The 24,417-nt window shown below is 37.8% G+C and overlaps 1 protein-coding gene across 2 annotated transcripts in view; it reads right to left on the reverse strand.

Annotated features, from left to right (window-relative positions):
- Positions 1–24,417, reverse strand: part of ANGPT1 (angiopoietin 1) — a 247,304-nt gene that overhangs the window by 80,768 nt on the left and 142,119 nt on the right. For both annotated transcript variants that reach the window (XM_080646375.1, XM_080646376.1), the window contains exons 2-3: positions 18,391–18,546; positions 7,607–7,728 (exon numbers count right to left, since the gene is read on the reverse strand). In XM_080646375.1, the coding sequence (XP_080502501.1) occupies positions 7,607–7,728; positions 18,391–18,546 (278 nt within the window). The remainder of the gene's footprint in view (positions 1–7,606; positions 7,729–18,390; positions 18,547–24,417) is intronic.

Genomic DNA, 24,417 nt, shown 5'->3' on the forward strand with positions numbered 1-24,417 from the left:
CTGTGCACATATTGTGTCAGAACCAAAATAAAAAGCTATGTCTTCTAACTCATCAAATTAGAAATACACCCACAACATTCCAGTGCTGGGACAACTAGCATTGGTGTCTCATCTCTTTGACTTAGGATAATATAAGCTCTACCTTTTCCCAACCATTTACATTTTTTTATTGATTAAGATATTACATATGTGTCCTTATGCCCCTATTGCCCACCCCCCCTCCATGCCCTCACCCCCTGGTGTCTGTGTCCATTGGTTATGCTTACATGCATGCATACAAGTCCTTTGGTTGATCAAACCTCAGAGAGAAGGTAGGGGAGGGTGAGGGTGAGTGGGAGAGATCACCCATTTACATTTTATGAGAAATCAAGGCATCACCTTTACATCATCTCCTTATTATATGCTGCTCTCTGTCTGGCTATTCTGGGAGTTTGCTTTCACAATATTTCAACATTTCCACCTTTCACATGTATAAAAAACAAACGTCTTAGCCAAGTCAGGTTTTCTTTTTAATCTCAACTGTCATTTTCTTAAACACCACTCTGCCTTAATAGCTCTGCCATTAAATTTAATTTTCTTACTCAATATATCTATCATATCCCATTTTGTCCTGAAGCCTTTTATTGGTTCTCTTACATTGTCCCTATTCACCTCAGATAGGCATAAACACCTCTATATGAAAATGTTGATCTGAAGAACATTACAGCTCCAGTGTCCTAAAATTAGATAAGCAAAGGCATATTTTCTGTGATGATGGCCTTTAGCAAAACGTTTAGTTTAGGTTTATATGTATAATCCAAAACCTGATGCTGATTCCAAACTCCAGCTTACTGTTTTCTAGAGTACATTCCTTATTTTTATTGGTTAAGAGTTCCAGTGTTAAGTATTTGAGAAGCTTAGATTAAATAAACACTTTTTATTAAGATACATTTTTTAGAATTAGTGTTCCATGGAACAGCAACTTAAGAAACTGTGCACTTATATCTTAATATACAAATCAAGCTACAAATGCAAAGACAGTTTCTCACAGGATTCTCAGTACTTCCTGTTTCCCATCTTTCTGCAAACACTTTGAGAAGAGACATATATAGGATTCTGGCACTTCACTTCTAGCTTCAGGCAGAGGTGCACTTTAATGAAGAGTAAAATAAACAAAATGATCTAGGTCTTGAACCTCAGCAAAGGGTTCTAATTGAGTGTATACAAAGCCTTACTTAAAGTTTTTGGTTAACTTTTCCTCCTCAGTCCACAGCTTGCCCCCTCCCACATATCTTATTGGAAATATTTCAAATCATTGAACACATCTTGAAGCTTTCACAGAAAAAGCTCTCCCTTTCAAATTGTTTCCCACAATAGAGTTCTTAACATAGCAGCCAGTGAATTCATAGCGGTGACAGCTGCCTAAGCTCTATGTGTGTAAATATAGCTCTTAGACAAGGGGGAAGATGTGAAAATATAGAAATCTTCCCATTTTATCTGTCTGAACCTACTTACAGATGTTTCCATTTTTAACTTTTATTTTGAAAATGTAATGTCAACTTGTATTGCAAATAGGATTTTAAAAAGTGATATTTCTTGTTCATTCAAAGAAGGGTATATAGTAAATTCAGATTAAATTTATACTTTCAATTTATACTTGTACAAAGCAAATTCTCTCTAAAATATGAAGTTTATTATTGTGATTCAAATGAGGACAGAAGTATAGATTAGTACAAGTGAACATTGGCAGATAAATGTTTTTGTTATTTTTTTAAAATATATTTTATTGATACTTCACAGAGAGGAAGGGAGAGGGATAGAGAGCTAGAAACATCGATGAGAGAGAAACATCGATCAGCTGCCTCCTGCACACCTCCCACTGGGGATGTGCCCGCAACCAAGGTACATGCCCTTGACCAGAATCGAACCCGGGACCCTTCAGTCCACAGGCCAACGCTCTATCCACTGAGCCAAACCGGTTTCGGCTGGCAGATAAATGTTTTAAAGTTTTGGAGTAAATAAGGATAAATTAAATATGTTGTAGAAGCCAGAAATCAAGAAGAAAATAAAAGATACACTTCATGGCATAAAAATGTATATTTCTATAAAAATAGCTTGGACAATAAATGACTGATTAGAGAAAATATTTTCTACATACATAAAAAACTTTAGTATTCATTACAGAGCTTATATGAGTTAATAAAGCAAAGATAAGGCTAGTCAGAAATAAAGAAATGCAAATGGTCATAAATGTGAAAAGACACACAAGCTAACCTCTCAGATAGACAAGATTAATAAAATGGCTAGCAAGGTTTGGAGAAATTAGAAAGCTTACACATACTTGTGGAGAATGTAAATTTATAGTACATCTTTGGCAATGAATGAGGGATATCTGTATATAGTTACATGTGTAATATATTCATGATAGATTTTTATGAAGTAGAAATAAACTCAGCATTTCAAAAACAGTTACAATCTACACACATGCATCATATAAATATGTACTTATGTATGTGTGCAATTGTGTAGGGGTGTGTGTCTGTGAAAACACACATAAATATGTATGCTCTACTAGTATATACTTATGTATATCTTAGCATTCATAGAAAAAGTCTGAAAGAATAAGCACCAAATTGCTAATCTGTTGATGATTCTTTGCAGGGGTTGGTGGTGGTGGAGATATGGAATTAGGGAGACTTTGATTTTCAATTGTTATACTTCCATATAATTTAATGTTTAAATCAAGTGTGTTACTTTTTTATTAATCAGAGATATGTGGTAAATAGTCATGAATCTAGAATGGTCTGGGAAGATGCTGTCTAGAGATTTAAAAATTGGGCTGATGTGGGCTGATAATTTTAGGTGCCATGCAGTGGGCTTTTGGGGATAGAGAATAATGGTTAAAACACCACCTCTATTTTATCTATGTTAAGAACAATTAATATATTTATGATATTTAATGTAAACTATGTGATTTGTATTTTTCATAAAATATATTTTTCAGCTGTGTGTGTGTGTGTGTGTGTGTGTGTATGGAGAATGACATTTGTTGGGATAGAGCTACTGGAACATTTACCACTTCATCCTTCATTCAACATTCAAAAAGCATTTGATACTATATATACTTTCTGTAGAGAATTGTGCCTGAGAGCATGAAGACAAAGACAAATAAAACACAGTCTCTGTGTTCCGGAAGTTCACACCCTAATAGTAGAGAGATAGATAAACACGCACACATATTACAATGTGATGGGATACGTGAAATAATGGGGGGAAAACAAGGTACAGTGTTATCACCTAAGTTGTCATGAATAAGTCTATTTGACAGAATCAGAGGAGGGTTCTTGGAGGGGATAACATCTGCAGTAACATCTGAGTTTGAAGGGTGGGCAGAAATGTGTAAGTTGAATAAAGAACTGCAGGGCATTCCAGATAAGTGAAACATTATTTCTGAAATAACATCAAGCCTCCAGTGTGATACTCACAATTGGCATAATTCACACTTACTGTGCGCGTCAGGCACTGTTGTCAGTGCATTATATGCATTAACTCAATCTCTCATCAAGTCCATGCACTACTATTTTCATCACCCTTATGTTACAAATTAGGAAAGTAAAGCACAGAGAGTTTAAGTAACTTGCTGAAAGTCACACAAATAATATGTAGCAGAGTCGGTTTTAACAGGATCAAGGAAAAGTGAAATTCAGGCAGTTTGGCCTCTGAGCTCATACTCTTAGCTGTCAGATCATACTTTATAAAATTTAAGAAGGCCTGTGGATGTGAGGCTGTAAAATTCGGATTACAATGATCAAGGACTAGGTTCTATGTTAAAGAACTTGAGCTTTCTTCAGTCAGTCCAGAGAATCATTAGGGAGTTGGCAGATGCTGTCTAGAGATTTAAAAGTTGGGTGGAATTAGTGTGTGGGGTACTTAAACAAAAGGGGGAAGTAATCCAACATGTGTTTTGAAAAGAAGGCTGTGGCAGAGCTCTGGGTGACAGGTTTGAGAGGCAGTAAGCCTTATTGCAAAGGCTAAGAAAAGAATTAATAGTAGTTTGATCTAAGACACAGTCAGTGGAAACAGAAAGAACAGGATGGATTGGAAAAATATTTAGGAGATGCAACTGACAGCACCAGCTATTGAGTTTTGAGGAATCAGGGCAAGGAAAGAATTAAGAAGGCCCTTAGATTTCTAGTTTGATTCAGAATTGTTCCACTGTCACATCCTAAGGTTAATGAAATTTAAATTAAAAAAGTTATATGCATTAAATTCATTTTTAAAAGCATGAGAGGAGAAAAAATATATTCTATTAAATCAGTATCTGTAGGTGTTCCATTTAGGATGTATAGAAGAGAACAGCATAAATTTAAATATTTTTCCTTGATCCCTTCTATATACAACTAACATAATTCAACCTAATTTAATGCTAGAAGTTAGAAAGACTTCAGTATTTTGTGAAGAACTTATCAAATGGAAGATAGCTTTAATGAATAAGACTGTGATTTAACATTTCATTTTTTTGGTTAGATTAAGGACTAAAGAAAAAATCAATATTTTATTATGCCATTGCAATGCATTGTTTGTAAGGTATAACTCAGTATCTTAAATTATACATACTTCAATCACTTAAATTAATTAACATAATTACTTTCCATAAACTCCAGCTAGAAGATAGATGAGGCTTGTCAAAGAAGTTCCGTAAATTCCCAAGGTAAAATAAATAGTTTATATTTCCTACTCCAGTATTAGGAGAAATAAATAATGATCTATAAAGGAATAGGCCAAAAACAACTGGCCTACTCCTTTCCTCAAATTTATATTTGTTTGTGTTAAGAGGATAACTTGACAACCACATCAATTAATCTTGAAGCTGCATCATGTTGGAAAAATATTTTTCTATTAAGACAAAGAGTCATCATGCACTTGAACCCTAATGCTGTCATATACTAACTGTTTGGTCACAGGCAAGTTACTTGACCTATGTGAACTCCAATTTCTTTATATATAAAATGGGAATAATAATAAATGCTTTGAAGAATTAGTTGGAGGAATTAGCATGCTTACACTATGTTAATACACCTGGTACAGATGTTCACCTGATATTAGATAGCTGGGCAGCAGATAGTTTAGCTAAAATTATGTCAGAATGACCATCACATGTGTAGTTTCACTTCACTCTGGATGGTCCTACTAAATATTTTCCTAGTCCTCACTCTGCTTATTAAACACAAGTATCAAGAAAATCCAAATGCTCCATCTTTGTATACATGAAATGTTGATGTCCTTTCCTGTTATAGCCGAGAGAGGCAGAAGAATTTCTTCTGGAATATATTTTCACCTGGCTATGCTCCCACATTGGAAGAAGTTGGGATTAAGTTAGAGATGGGCAGGTGCCTTGAAACCTGGTCAGTTGACCAGACCTTTAGACCAAATGATCTATTTATATATTTGGTTCAGCTGAAGGAATTTGCATTACGGCATCTTTCCCTGCTCACCCCTCTTTTCCATTGTTTTGAGCAGAAGTGGGCAGGAAACATACTGGAGGGATTTCATAGAAGTTGACAATTATATGTCACATTCTGTGGTCAAACCAACCTTCTACGTGTAAGGTAAATATTAATGCTTCCCATCGCTTGGGTTCTTGGTTGTATAATTGCAATTATATGGGCCAGTTACTCATCTCTTACTTCCAAGTGCTGTTTCCTTGAGGTAAGAAACAAAACCAAGTTTTGGATTAGCATCCAACAAAAGAAAAAAGATCCTAAAGAAAACAAACTGGAAGGAAGCTTCTTGGTGTCACCGCCACCAGACTGTTAGGAAAACAAATAGTAGGGAAAAAAAAGTTGTTAATTGTATTCCTGCTTTGTGCCTTTTGCCATTTCGGGGATAAAGAAGTGAATCTAAGGAGGCCAAAAACCCGTTTTCAACCTTACAAGTGATGCATTTAATTTGTCAGGATGTAAATCAGCAGGACCTCTCAGCATGATCATGTAGTATAATCCTGTTCATAAAATATTCCTCCTTGTTTTGCCAAAGAAGCAGTGCACCTTCCCAAGGGCCAGCTCACCCAAATGGCAGCTACTGCCCCATCCGACTCAAACTGGTAAGTCACTCACCCAGACACAACCGCTGACATTCCCTGGGGAGGAAGCAAAGCTTAATTTAGATAATCCCCTTGGCGAAGTGTATTAGCTGATCCAAACCAGACCTGGCTGTCTGAAGGCATGTTGTTCCTACATTTCAGAGATGCTTTAATGTAGAAATTGCTTCTTTTTCTTTTGGAGGATTAAAATTCATTTATGGAATAGGTAGGGATGATCAATAAGCTATTTTAAAATATATAAAACAGCTTCATATTTGACTTTGACCTTCTACCCACTTGAATGGGCACATTTCTTTATTGCTCTAGAAAGTGCTTGGCAGAGTTCCTCTAATTCTGTCACATGAAAATAACAATAACAATAAAAAGAATTGGGAAAGTATGCTATATATCACAAATGGGTACTTTTGGTTTCTAAAAAGACAAACTCTCTAAGTGGTTCATGGAAGAATATGCCTGGTTTAAGAATAGATATACCCCCAGCACTCCAATTGCACACAATTCATCCTTTAACAGGAAGACACAGACAACTACAGAGGTAGGACAACTGTCAGGAGATCCAGCACACCAGCAGAAAAACACCCCCAGGAACCACACGTGAGGGAATGTCATGACTGTGGGTCAAAAAGAAAGGGGTGTAGAGCAGGAATAAAAGATACATGCTTTTGTCAGCAGGAGCACACAACTGATTTTCTAATTAGAACATGAATCCCCGAGTTTATCGTGAAATATCTCTGTTGCTAGAAAATGGAAATGTTATAGTTCTGAAAAATATCATTAGCAATAAATAGTGTGACTTATCCATGTAGGAAACCCTGAGTTAGCCATAGAAGTTAGCATTCAATGCGGGGAAAGTTCCTCGGCAGTAGCCATGTATATGCTTGGACAGGAGTCCGACTCCTTGAGAGGCGGGACGCATGACAGCCTCTTCCATTTGAGCGGCAGTGGATTTCCAAACGCGACTTAGCTTTACTGATGGAACAGAGATAACTTTTAACAAATTTTTTAATTGCTTTTAAAGAGGAAGGGAGAGATAGAAACATCAATAATGAGAGAAAGTCATTGATGGGCTGCTTCCTGCACGACCCCACTCTGGGGATTGAGCCCGCAACCCGGGCATGCACTCTGAATGGGAATCCAACCTTGACCTCCTGGTTCATAGGTGGAGGCTCAGTCACTGAGCCATACCCACCAAGCAGAACAGAGAATAACTTTTAAGCAGTTTTCCTTAAAAAAGAACATTCCATGTTGAGAATTCCATAGTAGGAAATGATACCAGGTGTTACATCAAGAATCATGATGGAAAGTAAAACTGCAAAATGGTCCAGAATCAGGGTATATGAGGAGGGTGGGAAAGAGAGAGACAGAGATAGCTCGCCTTTATTTTTATACTCAAAATTAATTTGGCCCTATGTTTTCCTTTTCTTTTACTTTTTCCAAACCACTTCAAATTATTATTTTTTTTAAAACAGAGAGGTGGAGGATATAAGTCATGTTTAAATAATTTTGGAATACAGCAATCCTCACCTGTTTTTCTCCTGAATCTTTAGGATTTCATTTGTCTGTTGAAGAAGTTGCTTCTCTAGCTTGTATGTTGATAATGAATTCTCCAGCAGCTGTATTTCAAGTCGGGATGTTTGATTTAGCATCTGAGGTTAAAAGATAAAAGAGTAAAAGAATAGAGTAAAAACAGTTAATTTGGGTTTTTACTTAGTTGTGTTTTCTTTTAAATTAAAATTTCTTCCAGAATATTTAATTGAATGGTCTACATCCTATAAATTAATGTTTTACATGTCTCTTAAACATTATATTCATTTGAGATTGAGGTTGAAATTGAATGAGAAAACTGAGTTGTTAAACCCATTTTCATATTTAAAATTTTGTGTCCTGAATCCCTAGATATTTCACTGTTTTAGTTGCTTTATACATTGTATCACCAATATTTACAAGTGAAAAAAATGAGTTTTAGTACAAGGTCTTAGATATTGTGAATAATTAAGAATAATTAATAGGAATGTAATATATGCCTGCCTAGATCTATCACCTTACATAAACCAATCAGAAATATTTTATAACATAGTTTAGCCAGGTTCATGATCACACATTTATTGAATATCTATGTTAGGTCATGTCAGCCCTTCCAGATATCATATCATTTCCTGCACATGGGCACCTGTTGAAGGAGGAATTATCATCACCACTTTACAAAAGATGAAATATGTTCAGTAAGAGGCTAAAATCCACACAGGAACCAAGGGAAGAACTGCATTTCAAACACAGATAGTGTGACTCTAATTTTAATGCTCTATACAGAAAACTAAGAAGAGGGAGAGTCAAACTACTCTATCCTGGGGACTTAACCTGAAGAGACAAAGTGACCAGGAACCCAGATCACAGTGAAGATAGACTGTAGTATTCTCTTCAACTGCACCACACTGGGTCCTCTAGAAACTGTAAATATTTGACTCATCTGTAATCATGAAGACTCACGTTGCTAATTGAGCCTTAATATAATATGAGTCTGTGAGTCCTGAACCCAAACACAGTTATCCTCTGAGCAAACACCATGTACTCCAGCCCTAGATGTCTTCAAACTGTGCCAATGTCCCTGTCCCTCTCTATCTCTGTCCTGCCCCCATGCCCTTCTTCCTTGAGCGGGGTAAAAAGGTCAAGGAAGAGGCATAATTCATTTTTAAAGCTCCCATGTCACTGGAAAACTTTTGCAACCACCCCATTTTTTGCTATTGCTACTTATTCTGTAGCAGATCTAAACCTATGCAAATGCACATAGAAAACCTTTAAAAGTAGACTGACATGACCAGGGTTGGGCTTGGGCTACAGGAAGTTGTGGAGGAAGGAGACAAATTTTTAGGGGAGCAGGACAGGGACTAGGGTTAGAGAGAGGCAATTACTTCAGTTGCAAAATATAAGGAGGAATCAAAAAACTCAGTAATCAAGATAAAAAATATTTTAATACAACATTTTGAAAGAGCAAAATTAAAGCCAAAAAACATCCATGTTGAACACAATATCATTTTAAAATAAAAAGGATCTCTTCCTGAATATGCATGACTCAGTTTTGCATGACTTGCTCTCACTCCCCTCACCCCAGTCCCAGTGCTGCTGGGCACAGGGGTGCAGGATTGGGGTGGGGTGGATAAATAAGAGAATAGTGAGATGGATCATTTGCACTTCAAAAAAATTTTAAGGGATATGATTCATTTACACAGTTGTCATGAGTATGGGTCTGAAAGCCTGTCTAAAAGCTACTACAACCTATCAAAACTTATATTGTGGAGTGCTTTAGAGTTTTAAAAAATATTTTACTATTCTGAGTCATTTCATTTGAGAGAAAACAGAAGCAAGAAGACCTGGGATTTGAAGACAGAGTTAGTAGCAGTGCCGAGGGGGAAAATAATAGAGAATATAATGTCTGTGAATACACAAAATATAACTTTCAATTATTAAACATAGTTTTGTGCAGGCAAGTTTTTGTGTTTACTAACTAGAATGATTATCAAATAATTACATAGGGGATGAGACAGATGTATCTTTTGGTGACAGTGCTTGTCACAGAGAAAACAGTATTTATTGAATAAACAAAGAGTCCATTGTCTCATTGAATCAAGCGTATCATATGCCATGAAATAAAATATTTTCTTCCTTATTCATTATACTCTCTGATAACACTTCCTGATATTCTGAAATACCAAAATTTTTATTTTATAGAGGACAGAAACTGTTCTTCTCCATGTGTGAGAAGAGCATGTGGGAACACTGAAAAAAGAATGGAAGCATCCAAAATAAAAAATGAAGCTGCCTATGCTAAGTCTGGAGACTACTACAGCTCCTAAGTTTTCTCTACGTTGTCCTAACTCGAATCCATTTGCTATAGAGCAGCCAGAGTGATCTCTGTGAAAACAGAAGTCAGATCATTTCATCTCGTATGCTAAACCTGCGAATGGCTTCCCTCGGCAATTGGCATAAACCCCAAAGTTCTTAGCCTGGCCTACAAGGTCCTATATGACCAGGACCCTGCTCACATCTCAGATCACTCTCCTTCTTTCTGCCACCACAACATGCCACATTAATTTCCACCTCAGGGCCTCTGAATTTGCAGTTTTCCCTGCCTGGAATGCCCAGATGCCTGTCTACTTTCTTCTCATCATTCAGGTCTTGCTCAGGGAGGTCCTTCCTGGCCACTCTCTATAAAGTAAACCCTCCCCCCATCATCCTCCATGAGGTCACCCTGTTCTATTTTCTTTATGGAATCATCACTATTTGAAATCATCCTGTCCATTCACTCATTTGCTGTCTTTCTTCCCCATGAGGATGTCAGCTGTACAGAGGCAGGATGACTCTGCCTGGAGCCCTCCATACCCCAGAGTCCAGCATGGGCCTGGCACCCTGGGGCCCTCGGAGCTATTTGTTGAATAATAGCTAGACCATACACAATGAGTTATTCAAGTTGGGTAATGGTAAGAGAGGGGGTAACAGGCCATGTGAATATCAAGCTGGACTTCAATGATAACAGCCCAAATCTAAGGCAGCATCTGAATGTGGAAGAAGGAGGGGGACAAATCTCAGAAATCCAGGCTAAGTGTTGAGCACAAATGCCATTCCCTTCTCTTCTTTCTCCATCACCTTGACCCAATAGCTGTGCTATTTCAGCTCTCTCCACTGATCTATTAAAATAGGCTCGAAATTCAAAAGCAAGCAACTGAAAGAACTGTACAGGAAACTATGATAAATTGACCACTTTCTTGCCATGCATCCATGGAACTTGCTGCTTAGCAATAATCTAAGTGTTCCATTAAAATGACAAAAGTCATTTCCTTTTTAGCCTAAACACATTCCAAAGGCACAGCACTGAAAAAAAAAAGAAGAAGAAAGGAAAGAATGAAGGGAAGGAGGGAGGAAAGAAGGGAGAGAGGAAGGAAAGAAAGAAGAAAGGAGAAAAGAGATGAAGAGTATATGAAACAATCCCTCACTAGACAATTTTAAAGCTTAAATATTCCAGAATATACAAGACAGTAAGGAAGATTTAACACTTAAAAGTAAGGATTTATGAAGTATAAAAAATTAGTTCTTTCTTTTAAAAATAAACAGAAATTTAAAATAGAAATTTCTAGTTTCTCAATGAAAGTGAGCTAGAGATTTTCAGCCAGCTTCCCTTTAATACTTTAAAAAGTGCCTCTGATCTTTCTTAAAAAGAAAATCTTTCACACAAAAAGTTCTTTCACCAGTATATTAACTTTAAAATCAGCTTTTCTTTATAGATTTGTTTCCTTTTAATGTAATCATTTTCAAATGAAAAATATAACACAAGTTATAATGAGAGTTAGGAGATGACCATTTTACTAAATCGATGAAATAATTTATTTGGTCAATGATGGGCAATGTGACAAAGTACCATCCTATAGGTCATTTGTTCATTTCCAAGGAGAAAGTGGGCGAATGGGATGAAGAGATAAGGAGGCTTCTACTCTAATTAATCAAGTTAGAATAGCATCACTGAGAGCGTAGCAAGCTGGCCTGTGTGCCTGCTGATTAGATGTAATAGGAAGTGATCAACAGTTCCACAGGGCACGCCCACCACAATGTTCAGCTGGGTCTAATTGAAATCTGATTTCCAGTTAAAAGAAACCATGAGAGATAGAAGAGTACATTTAAAAGCATCTTTTAAAAATAGAGAATATGGGACAGTTTAAAAAAAACAGCTGACCCAGTTTCTCAAAAATCTCAAGAGAAAAAAAAACCCTGGAGATTGCTCCAAAATAAAAGACTATTAAATCTTAAAAAGTAAAATGCCTATAAATTTTTGGTAGAATAACTGAGGAAATTTGAGTATGAAAATTAGATAATCTTACAGAATAATTGTTAATCTTACCTATGATAATATAATAACATATAATTAATTCTATATAATTATTTTATATAATATTTTATATCTATATTATCAATAAATATATATTGTGTTTATAATCTATAATAATATCTATAATAATAAAAGCATAATATGCTAATTAAACTGTACAGCCAAAAGACCTTCTGGACGTCATTCCGGACGTCCTTCTGGATGAAGCCACGGTGGCAGGGGCCAAGGCAGGGGTTGTTAGGGGTGATCAGGCAGGCAGGCAAGCAGTTAGGGGCAATCAGGCAGACAGGCAGAGTGGTTAGGGGCGATCAGGCAAGTGGTTAGGGGCAATCAGGCAGGCAGGCAGGCAGAGGAGGTTGGGGTGATGAGGCAGGCAGGCGAGTGGTTAGGGGCAATCAGGCAGGCAGGTGAGTGGTTAGGGGCAATGAGGCAGGCAGGCAGGCGAGCGGTTAAGAGCCAGCAGTCCCAGATTGTGAGAGGGATGTCCGATTGCCAGTTTAGGCCCTGTGGGATTGGGCCTAAACTGGCAGTCACACATCCCCCGAGGGGTCCTGGACTGCTAGAGGGTGCAGGCCTGGCTGAGGGACTCTCCCCCTGCCCCCATGCACAAATTTCATGCACTGGGCCTCTAGTATAATAATAAACTCACTGGGCTATGAAGTTTAGTAGAGATAGTACTTATATTACTATCTTATATGCAGAAATTGTGGGTAGAAGAAACTTGCCCAACAGTAGAGTGGAATGGAACCCAGTATTCCGACTCCAGTCTGAGTTCTCTCCCATAGGCTCACATAACTATATACAAGCAGCTTCCCTCTGGCTAAGAAAGGTACTTCCCTTCAGTCAATAACAACTGCTATCAAAATGGTTTCTTTCAAATTACCGTGAGATTTTCTGCTTGTCTTGACATCTGATTTCTTCCCTCTCCCCATCCCAACACTAACTAGCATTTGCGAGGTGGACAAATTTGTCATGCTCCTCAGAGTACAGAGAGAATATATTCATCCAGTGTTCTTAGTCAATAAAAATGTCTCTGCTTCTGCTCAAAGTCCTATTCTGATCCATCACCTATCTGTGACTATCCACACACAACCCTTAGGACAGTGCCTTTGGGCTTGGGAACATTGGACTGAAATCTACAGAAATTAAAGGGCTAATGTTAATCAATATAATCATTATTTATTGAGAGCCTACTGTGTACTAAGGCCTGTTCTAAATCCTAAGAATAGGACAGTGAACAAGACAGACAAAATCCATGATCTCTAGGAGCTTGTATGCTAGTGCAGGGCTTGACCAGCTTTTTCTGTAAAGGGCCAGATAGTCTCTGGTACAACTTCATGTTGGAGGGCCAGATGGTCTCTGGTACAACTAAACAATTCTGCAGTTGTGTTGAGAAAGCAGCCATACACAACATATAAATGAATGAGTGTAGCTGTGTTCAATAAAACTTTATTTTAAAAAAGAGATGGCAGTTCGAATTTGACCTCTGGATCATAGTTTACTGAGCCCACTCCTTTCCCAGACCTTGTGAGAAAATTGATTACCAGGATATTTTCCTTGGATGACCAACCAGTGGCAAATTTATTTTACTGCCATTTCAGTTAGGCCAAGGCTAAATGTTTATTTGACTAGTCTCTCATCAAATTAAAAAGATCCAGTGGTTCAATTTTTAAAGTTGACCTTACAAATCTATTTCTGCCTAGAGATTCATTCTCCTTGAAGAAACTGTTCCTGAACTGTCTTAAATTTGTAATTGTACAATTGAAGTCTGAACAACAGGTGTGATAGTTCATGAATTCTGAGGAGCAAATGATAAATGAGATTAGACATGCAGGAAATTTATTAGGAGAAATGTCTGTCAGGGAAAATTGAGAAGACACCAGAGTTAGGAGTACCTTCTGCCTGGGATGCAGGTCTAGCCACAGTGAAGAGGAGAGAGAAGGAAGGGAGACTGCATGGAAATTAGTCTGCAGGACAGTTGTGGGAAAGTTTAATGAGGCTGATGGAGAGCACTTTGCCAAGGTCGTGTCCGTGGAGTCTCAGAGCTCCCAGGAACAGGTCTGACTAAGTGTTGCTGCCACGTATCATTGGCTGGAAGTGGCCACTGGAAATTGTGGCCTCTGCACCCACACAGTGATGGATTTCAGAGCACAGCACCTAGAACCATTGGTCAGTTACATTCCCCATAGTAGAAAGATGTATTTTTATGACTGCAAGGAAAGACTCTGTAGCTAATTCATTCAAGGATAGGTTAGGAAAGAAATGGCTTAGAAATGTTTGCCATGTTAACTCAGTTAAACTCACTGAGGATAAGAACTACTTTACTTTACTGTTGTATTCTACAAAACACCTACTAAAATATCTTGCATCAAGGAGGTTCTTAAAATATATCTTTGTAAATTTGATTAAATTCCATTTCTAATACTATGGGTCCCCTACAATTCATTGGATATTAGAGGGAACTCAGACTCTGTATGAAGGAACTTCCTATAGTTACACAGCCAGCAAGGACAGCACTGGCCCTGGGTTTGAGATAGATGATGTGCAGTCACATGGCAACATGGCAGTAACAGGGGAACCATCAGCAGCAGCAGAGAAGCAGCAGCAGCAGCTGTGTCACTTATAGAAAACACTCAGTGGCTACTATTAGGTTTACTTTACCTTTGCTTTATCTGATTCCTATCTAACTCTCTGCTTAAAGCCATTTAGTGCCCACCACCTTAGAGAGGGAAAGGAATCTAGATTCTGATGCTGAACTTCCTGGGTTCCAATATTCGCTCTGACATTTACCACTTTTTTCATCTGGGTCGAGTTGCTTCACCTCCCTGGGTTTCAGTTCCTACATCTTTTAAAAAATATATACATTTATTGGTTTTAGAGAGGAAGGGAGAGGAGGAGAGAGATAGAAATATCAATGATGAGAGACAATCATTGATTGGCTATTTCCTGCATGCCCCCTATTGAGGATCAAGCATGTGCCCTGACTGGAAATTGAACCCTGATCTCCTGGTTCCATAGGCTATGCTCAACCACTGAGCCATGCTGGCCAGGCCCAGTTTCTACATCTTTAAACAAGCGATAGTAATAGCACCTACCTCATAGAATTAAAAGAATATATATTAAATAGGTAATATATATGTCAAGTTTCTTAGAACAGAGTTCAGCGCAGATTATCAGAGGTGAATTTTAATGTAGTTTATCTGTTACTGTCCATCTAATCAACACTGGCCTGAGGAAGAAGTCAAAAATAGCTCTCACTACAGGAAGGTCATGAATAATGTTTGAAAGGAACGTCTTCATATTGCACACTTGGAAAGAGGAACTGGAAGGAGAGGAGATGTTGGCACAAACTGATAACAGAGTGAGAAAAACACTGTAAGCTGGACTACAGAGGAAGAAACGGCTGGTGTTGGTTCCTGATTCTCACCACCAAGGCCAGCAGCATTACTTAAATGTGCTCATTATCTGTCTCCTTTCTGATCTTGATGCTTATTGAGCACAAGAGTATTTTTAAATGCCATTGCGGTAAAACCATGGCTTTAACACCTTTTGCTAAGGTCAAGCCCAGAAGGTGAGCAGAGGACTGGGAAGCAATGTTACTTATCTCTAGAACATCATCACATGAAAGCCAGGGCACTGAAATATACTGCAAAACCACTGGCGTGAGCTCCTGAAATAACTAATGGCCTGAAGTCAGTTTAGGGAAAGCAGCACTCACCAACCATGAAACAACGTAGGATGAATATAGGAGCAAAAACCAGGAGCACTCCTGGATAGCACAAAAGGCTTGACTGGTTTATAAGTGCTCACTATAAAAGAAGAGAGCATATGGAGGTTAACGATAACTCAGGACTCATTTTGTAACCTTGGGCATGCAGCAGGATGCGCGTGCACTTGCACAATTAGGCCTAAGCAGAACATGTCCTGCTGCAAACATTCAAATAAGCACCGCACGGAAGTACATTCACAGGAAGAGGGTTTGGAGCCTCCCTCTCATTGTGAGTTGTGATGCATTTTAGATTTTTGAGATGTTTTCAAGGTTGCAGCTATCTTAAAATTCTTGGTGCATCTAAAACTTTCATTGGCCTTTAATAACTACTTAGTTTTAGCTCTTCAAACATGGGAGCAGGTTTTTTTTTTTCTCTATGAATTATTTGTACTATTTACCATAAGGTACATATCCCTTAGCCTTAACGATGTAGAACAAGTTTGTTATCTTATAAAATCTTACATAGTATGTATCTCAGCAGTGATTAGTATGCTGACAATGAAAATTCCCCCCCTCTCCTATAACTCCAATTCCTGGGTAGAAAGAGAACAAAAACAACTCAAGAGGTGCTTTTTTTTTTGGGGGGGGGGGGGGGGCGGAGGGGGGAATATGTCATGTTTGTCATAAAACTTATTATAATGTTATCACTGAAATGCATACACATTTTAAATGTTCAATCAAGTAGGGTAATATTGTGTATTTCAATTTTTGAATATATAGAATGCTTTGGAGGAGCTGGTTAGTATCCTGTTCCAATGAAAATGGAAAAAACATACTCACATTATTGATACCATAAGAAGCCAATGTTCATAGACTACCAAGCTTACTTACTGTGATGATAAATGACTATATACAGTCTCATACATTTTAGATATCATATGTAGTTTTCCCTTCCTCATCCCTCATGGTTTTCTGATGATAGTGTACTATCATCAAAAATATTTTCCAAAGCCTCTGTGATGTATTGATCCAATGTAATCCATATTTAAGTTCTAGTTCAATTAGTTAATTATTAGTATTACTAATCAAGAGGGATAGCAAAGGAAATAAGTGAGTATGCTTCAGTTGGAGTCCCAGATTTGCTTCATTAGCTGTGTCAATGTGAGAAAAATCACCGAAGCTTTCTGACCTCCTATTTGCTCCAAATGATTTTCAAAAAAAAGTCATTTGGCCCTAGCTGGTGATCTCAGTGCTTAGAGCATTGGCCTGTGCACCCAAGGGTCAAGGGTTTGATTCCTAGTCAAGGGTTGTGGGTTCACTCCTTGACCGAGTCAAGGCACATGTGGGAGGCAACCATTGATGTTTCTCTCTCTATCTCTCCCTCCCTGCCTTCCACTCTCTCAAAAGCAATGGAAAAAATATGCTCAGGTGAGGATAAAAATATAAAGTAATTTGTACATGGGAAATTGGTTTGTGTAACATAAAACGCTCTACCCATATAAATTATTATTATCATTTCTCTTTAAATATCAGCAATGTAATGCCATTAACACAAATGAAATAAAATAGGAATAAGGTTGCATCTTACTTTTAAGCTTATATTGCTAAAATAATTAAACAAGGAGGCAGTTAGACTGAGGTGGCAGTAATGCTCTGAAACCTACATAAGCAAACCAAAACCTAAGCCAGAATCAATGCACTTAAATCCAAGAAAATGAAACTTAGGAACGACCAATCACAAAGAGCCAGCAAGGATTTCCCAAATAAGGCAACTACTTAAGCTACAGCCAATCAAATTGCTTCCGCATCTTCTCTATTAAAACCTTTCCCTTAGTTCCCTGGTAGGCACTGCCCAATCCTAACCAATGTTTGCTCAAATAAACTCTTGACAATTTTAATGTGTCTCATTTTACCTTTTAACAGTATTATCTCAGCTTTGATTCCAGAAATCAACTATATTGGTTTTCAGAATGGTAGCTGAAATAGCTATTTTCATGGTACTAAGCAGATAAAGAGATCATAATCGAGTCACCAAAAATGACATTTTCACTAAACTGTAAAAATAGGTTTGTGACAGTGATAATTAAAGGATATTTTACTGATTTGTACAATAGATATGTATGATTGTACATTAATAAGTATGTTGTTGCCCGTGGTAGGATAATACATACATACATATGTATGTTCATGCATATGTATACATATGGAGAAAGAGTTTTAATCGACTCCTCATTATAAAATCATGCTGAATAAAACACAAACAAACACGACACATTCCTGATTAGTTCATTTGGGGTTTCCCTTCCTATCCACTGTGCACAAAACCTGTGCAGGTGCCACCGTGGCTAAGAACTACGAGACAAAGCAGGGCGGATAAAGAATGTACATAAAAGGTACCAACTGGACCCAAATGGTTATTTTGTTTGACACATATCATAACACATTTGGTAGCTGCAGTGTTTATTTGAATGGAAATGCTGATTAAGTCGTCTGCCAGTCCTGTTTTTACAAACACATACAAAGCTAAATATACCAACCCTCATCTAATCAAAAGAAACATGCATAGCATGTCAGGCAGTCCTTGTTGTTATTACCAACCAACAAAAATGTATATGTTTCCCCAGTCCCAGTGTGAAATGTGCTCTGTGTTTATGGAGTAAGCTAACAGGGAAAAAAAATATGTCTTCCCGGTTAAGAGTTTGTGGACTGGCCTGGGGGTCGTACCTGCGTCTCCACATCTGTCAGCTTTCTGGTCTGCTCTGCGGTCTGCGAGAGGAGGCTGGTTCCTATCTCGAGCATGGTGGCCGTGTGGTTCTGAACTGCATTCTGCTGTATCTGAGCCATTTCCGACTTCATATTTTCCACCACGTAATTCTCAATCTGCAAGAGATAAAGGACAAAATATACTACAGTATAAGCAAAGCCTCTCAGTCGGAGCATGTAATATTTACAATGACAAAACGAGACACAGCTGGCAAATTAGCCATCTGGCAGGGCTCCTCTGCATCTCTGGGAGTTGGGGAACTGGAGCAGAGCACACAGGAATCCAGTTGTTAACAAACTGCTAATAGACTGATACATGTATGTAATCATCACAAGCATAATGAACATTTGCACTTGGATAGTGCTTTCTTACTTTCGACATCATCTCATTTAACCCTCGGAGCAAAGATGTGAGAGTTAGGCACAGATGGCCTCGTTGTTCTTTTTATTTCATAGCTGAGAAAACAGAATGAGAGAAGGTGAATTGAGCCCAAGGTCACTCAACAAGAATGCAGCAGGGTGAGCATTAGACAACTTCAGTCAGAGTCTTGGTTCCCTGGTTTTCCATTATACCATACTGACCACTCATCTCAGAAAAATGTAGCCTCCTCCTTCCATTTCTATAATGAAAAATAAAGATGGTGCTGAGTTATGGGAATGGAACGACAGATGCTTCAAACACAAGCTTTTAAAAGAATATTAAAGTATAGGCAGCCAAATATGTAACGAGCTGCAAAACCTCGGAGCTAGGTAAAACTATTCTCATTGCTCCTTTGCAAGCTAAAATTAGAAAAGGCACTGAGATAGCCAATAAAGCTTCATTTGGCATTCTCGCTTTGGGTCCTATTTAGTCCTATTTATGGTGCCATCTTTGAGAATACTATGGTTATAAAATAAATGGTATACCAAGGGGCCAAGAAGAATTACTATGTGACTTACTATGTGAGACTCTGGTAGGCATCTGGGAGAATACAGCTAAGCATATGCACTGCTCAAAAATACAGAAGAAGCCTGCACCTCCCTGTCAGAGCACTTAATTCTCCCCCACCACTGTGTGGTGACTACATTTTATTACCCAATTACACATATGGGGAAATTGCATCCCAGAGAAGTCAGGTCCAAGGCCACACACCACAAAAACAGCCAGACTTGGATTTGAGTGCTGAAGTCCTTAACTTTCATACCAACACTTTTAACCACTTGATAGCTCTGCCAAGTCGTGCTTCACAAGCTGGGTTCCAAATCATTAACAGCTACGTGACTTTTACTGACTTAGTGATCCATAATGTATCCGCTATTTTATAATCCACAGTGACATTACTGTCCTGTTTCAAATACAGTCTAAAACTAAATTCCCCTTTGTGAAACTTCGGCAGTTTACTTTCTAACACCATCTCTGGCTTATTTCTCTTTATCAAATATGAATGAATCTGCCTCAAGCTAAAGAAAATGAAAAGTTAGGACCAAATTCATATTGAAAAGTTAAGACCAAATTCCTTTATTCTTGGTCAATATAAGGTAATTCCCCTTCATCTTTTACTCTCAAATTAGAAGTGTGTGTTTAGGGGGGGGGGGGATTCAACCTACAAAAAGTTATTATAAAACAAATAAAAAATACATTAAAGTAAATATCTGGAAATCATTTTAACAAAAGGTAAGGTCTCTAAGCCAAATCTTGGCTTTATTCCACTTGAACTAACACATTTAAACAATGGAAGGGTAGAGTTAAGGAGGGTGGATCAGAGTATCAGCCATCTGATGTTTTGGATTCTGCATTGCACGTTTCCCCTTTTCCTAATTACATTCCTTAAATTTCTTTTGGGAAATGATCTTTTCCACCTTCACAACAAATGCTTCAGGTGGAATTGTATGCCCCCTAGATTCAGGAGTAGGTACATGTTTGAGCCTGAAAACCAGAATGTTCTGCTCTTATTTAGTGAGAGTGAATAGTTCATGAATAGAAAAGCATTCTAAACAAGGCCACTAAGTCTCAGTTCTGCAATTTTGTCCAACTATTTCACAAAACATTTTTTTTTTACCTCTATGCTTAGTAAGCTGGTAACATATATGCCTGAGACTTCAATCATAAAACCAGAGCAAGCCTAAGAATAAGGCCAACTCAGAAAGACAGACAGACAGACTGACTGACAGGTAATATAGATAGAAGGATATTTTTTAAAAAATATTTCTTAATCCTCACCTGAGAATATGTCTTTATTGATTTTAGAGAGAGGGGAAGGGGGGAAAGAGAGAGAGAGAGAGAGAGAGAGAGAGAGAGAGAGAGAGAGAGAGAGAGAGAAACATCAATTGGTTGCCTGCCTTATGCTCCTGACTTGGGATCAAACCCACAACCTAGGTATGTAACCTGACCAGGAATCAAACCAGCAATCTTTTTGTGTTTGGGATGATGCTTTAACCAACTGAGCCACCTGGCCAGGGCTAGAAGTATATCTTTAGAGCACCTTGATCCAGTCAAGTTTTTAGCCAGATCCACCCTTGGGCATTCAGTTGTAAACTGTGTGATCTAATAATCTCCCCTTGAGCAGTCCACTTTTTTTTTTTCTCCAGTCACATTAATTTAGATTTCTAACACAACCAAAAGAGTCTTGATACATATTTTTGATAGCTTTTAGTAAAGGAAACTTCAGACAGGCAAACATTAGCAGCATGTTCTTTGCTTGTCCAGGGAATTTGGGACTCTATATAAACATGTATATTCTCAAATGGGCAGGTCAATCTCGATCAAGGAGATAACTATCATTTATAGCTGATATTTATCTATTGTCTACTCTGTGGCAGGCACTGAACTAAGTGCTTTTTTTTTTAATAACAGCGCTTTTTTATAGACTCATCATAGAAGAGATTATTGAGACTTAGAAAATTCACAACTTGCTCAAGAAGAAACAAGAACTCAACTGCCAGTGCCAACCCATGTTCTTACCCTCTAACCCACTGGTCGGCAAACGGCGGCTCGCAGGCTGCAGCTGCGGTTTGCCGCTCTGTTGACTAATGAGTTTGCCGACCACTGACCTAGACTCTCGATTCCAATAATTACAGGCTGTTGTTGTTCCTTGTGATTAAGCCCCTATCCCAGTGGTCGGCAAACTCATTAATCAACAGAGCGGCAAACCGCGGCTCGCGAACCGCATGTGGCTTGCGAGCCGCAGTTTGCCGACCACTGCTCTAACCTATTCAGCTTGGCACTGCTTAATTATTCTACATATTTTATTATGTAGCTCCTAAACCTTGTATGTTCATCAAAAAACTACATGGAGAGTGTTTTAAAAATGCAGGAAAAGGTACAACACATCAGAACTCTGAATCAGCATTTTCAAGGGTATGTTACTAGAAAACCATATGTTTTCAAATGCTTCCGACCGTGATTCTGTTTCAGGCAAAGAACAGTGCTTCTCAAGGCGTGGTCCAAAGAATAATTGCCTGTGTGAGAACTATTTGTGAACAGTCTGCCATGAGATAAAGAACTTGTGTCAGAATGCAAATTAGTGCCACTAAGTTTACTTACACAATATAAGTATGTGTATATAAAGATAGCGGAGCAAGCTTTCTCAGTGAAGAAAGAGATGCTCTAGCACTTTAACTTATATTCTGGTGCAAGCTTCTTAATGTTGCTCATAACATTTCCTTGGGTGTCAGTAATTTATACCATCAAATTATTTCTGATATGTCAGATTCCCTGCTTATGAAGACATATCAAAAAACAACTTAAATTTCCCATGTGGATTTCTCTCCCGACAAAGAAGTCACTAATCAGTGAGCTCTGATACAATCTGCTTGATAATTACACATCAGTTTTTAATGCAGTTGGTTAGTGGGTATCAGTTTCAGAGCTTGACTTACTCTTGGTGCAATAATAATCATGTTTCCCAGACTCCATAGAGGAGGACACCTCCAGCATAGGTCTATCCTACTTATGATAGATTCTATCTATTATCTATCTATCTTGTATTGTGCTTTCCTAAACTGTAAAAGTTAATACCGGCAAAGCAAAATAACTGCTTTTATGTCAGCATTCAGCACAAAAAAACCTCCCAATTCTGCTGGCTCTGTTACAGAAATAAAGTAGGTCTCCAACCTACACTAAAATTATCATTTGGGCTGCCACGATGAGTAACATGAATATAACTAATCATTTTTAAATCAAATGGAGCTGCTTTCTTTAGGAGTAACTGCCTTTTAATGTGTAAGGTAATGGCACTCTTAAGTAGCAAAATCCAGATGTAGTTGATTTAAAGGCTGAGGAGAGAGACAGAAGTCAAATATACAATGTGTGATTAATAAGAAGGACCACTTTCATCTTATCTCTAAACATTCCTCTGTAGATGTATAACTATGAAATCCATCTTGATGTGCCATATCAGCTGGATTCAGGAAGGTTTTGCAACAAATTTGATTGTCTTCATGTATTACCTCCTGGTTTTTAAAATGTTTACAGAATATGATGGCTACATCGAGGTTCAATATTTTATAAATATGTGACATGTGCATTTTAAGCTTAGAGGTTGCTGAGCATAAGAATTGATGGGTTATAAAGTAGGAAACTCCCAATCTGAATCATACAATTATTTGACTGTACGGCCACTCTCAGTGTTTGACTCCAGAGTTTTATAACTATTGGCCAAAATACTTACCAGTAGTATGCAGGATGCAATTTGATAATGAACAATAAATAATGATTTTTTTAAGTAAGGAAATAATGTTACATTCCTAAAGTGATTAAGAGTTTACAAAGAGCTTTCCTACACATTGACTTGATTCTTACACCAACCCTATGGGGAGAGTATTGACTCCATTTCATGGTTTAAGAAATGGATGCGCAGAGACCTTAGGTGACTTGATAGAGGTGAAAGAAAGGACTCAAATCCATCTTCTGATGTTCCACTAACCCCAGAACTGTGGGAAATGCTCTGTTGATGGATTGGTTGGCTGGTTGATTGATTAATTGATTGGTTAATTTCATATTTTAGCTAGCTCATTGAGAATTCATTTACTTATTCATTTGAGACCATGTTGGAGGCTAAGTACTATTAATTTGAGGTCAGGTGAGAGGCTCTAGGGCCAGGTATATGAAATTTACCTTGCCAGCATTTTTAATACAATGGTCCTCCCATCAGTTCCTACCTTTTTCCTTAGTATGTAGTTCATAACATGTGTTTACTTCTTCCCATTCTATTTCTATAAACCATTGTAAAATATAACAAAGGAATACCAACAACCTAGCATGGTTCTGCACATGTGTAGCTCATTGACTCCTCATAACAATCTAGGCACTGTGTTCGTTTTCCTTGTTTCACTGATAAGAAAACAGGCCAAAGGAAGTTAAATAAACTGTCTATGATCACACAGTAAGCCTGTGGAAGAACTGGTATGTTGCTTTGAAGGTAGCTAGATGGTCTCACAGGCTGTACTCCATTTTAAAGTATAGTCACCCATCACGCACAAGCACACTACAGACAAATTCTGGTAACACAATATTCATGGAGGGAATACATAAAATACAGGACTGATGTGATAAAACTTGTTCAAAGATAGAATTTCTCAGTTTTTTTATTTAATCATTTATACCGATTGATAACTATACTGTCTTAGGAAATGGTACAGGTGATGAGAAAGAAAATATAGTCAACTGTATTACAAATAGCATTATTAATTAGAAAATAATATTTTTAAGACATCAAGATTATCACCCATTTGTAGCTCATTCATATATTGCTTGCCCATGTCTTTTATCTACCATTTAAAAGAGAATAAATGCTACCATTCATAAGAAAGCTTTAGAAGAACTCTCTTACTGGGCCCTCAAAATTCTTGCTGCTTCGTGTTCATGAGAACCAAAATCTGTGTGAGATTATGACATGTCTTTTCATGTGAAATGCATTCTCTATCATTTCACTTCAAGAGATCACTTCAAGGGATCTCTTAAATGAGAGCATATCTTAAAGCACAAAGAATAGAATTTCTCCATGTAAT

This window comes from Plecotus auritus (genome assembly GCF_963455305.1).
Source record: "Plecotus auritus genome assembly, chromosome: 11".
Taxonomy (NCBI): Eukaryota; Metazoa; Chordata; class Mammalia; order Chiroptera; family Vespertilionidae; genus Plecotus; species Plecotus auritus.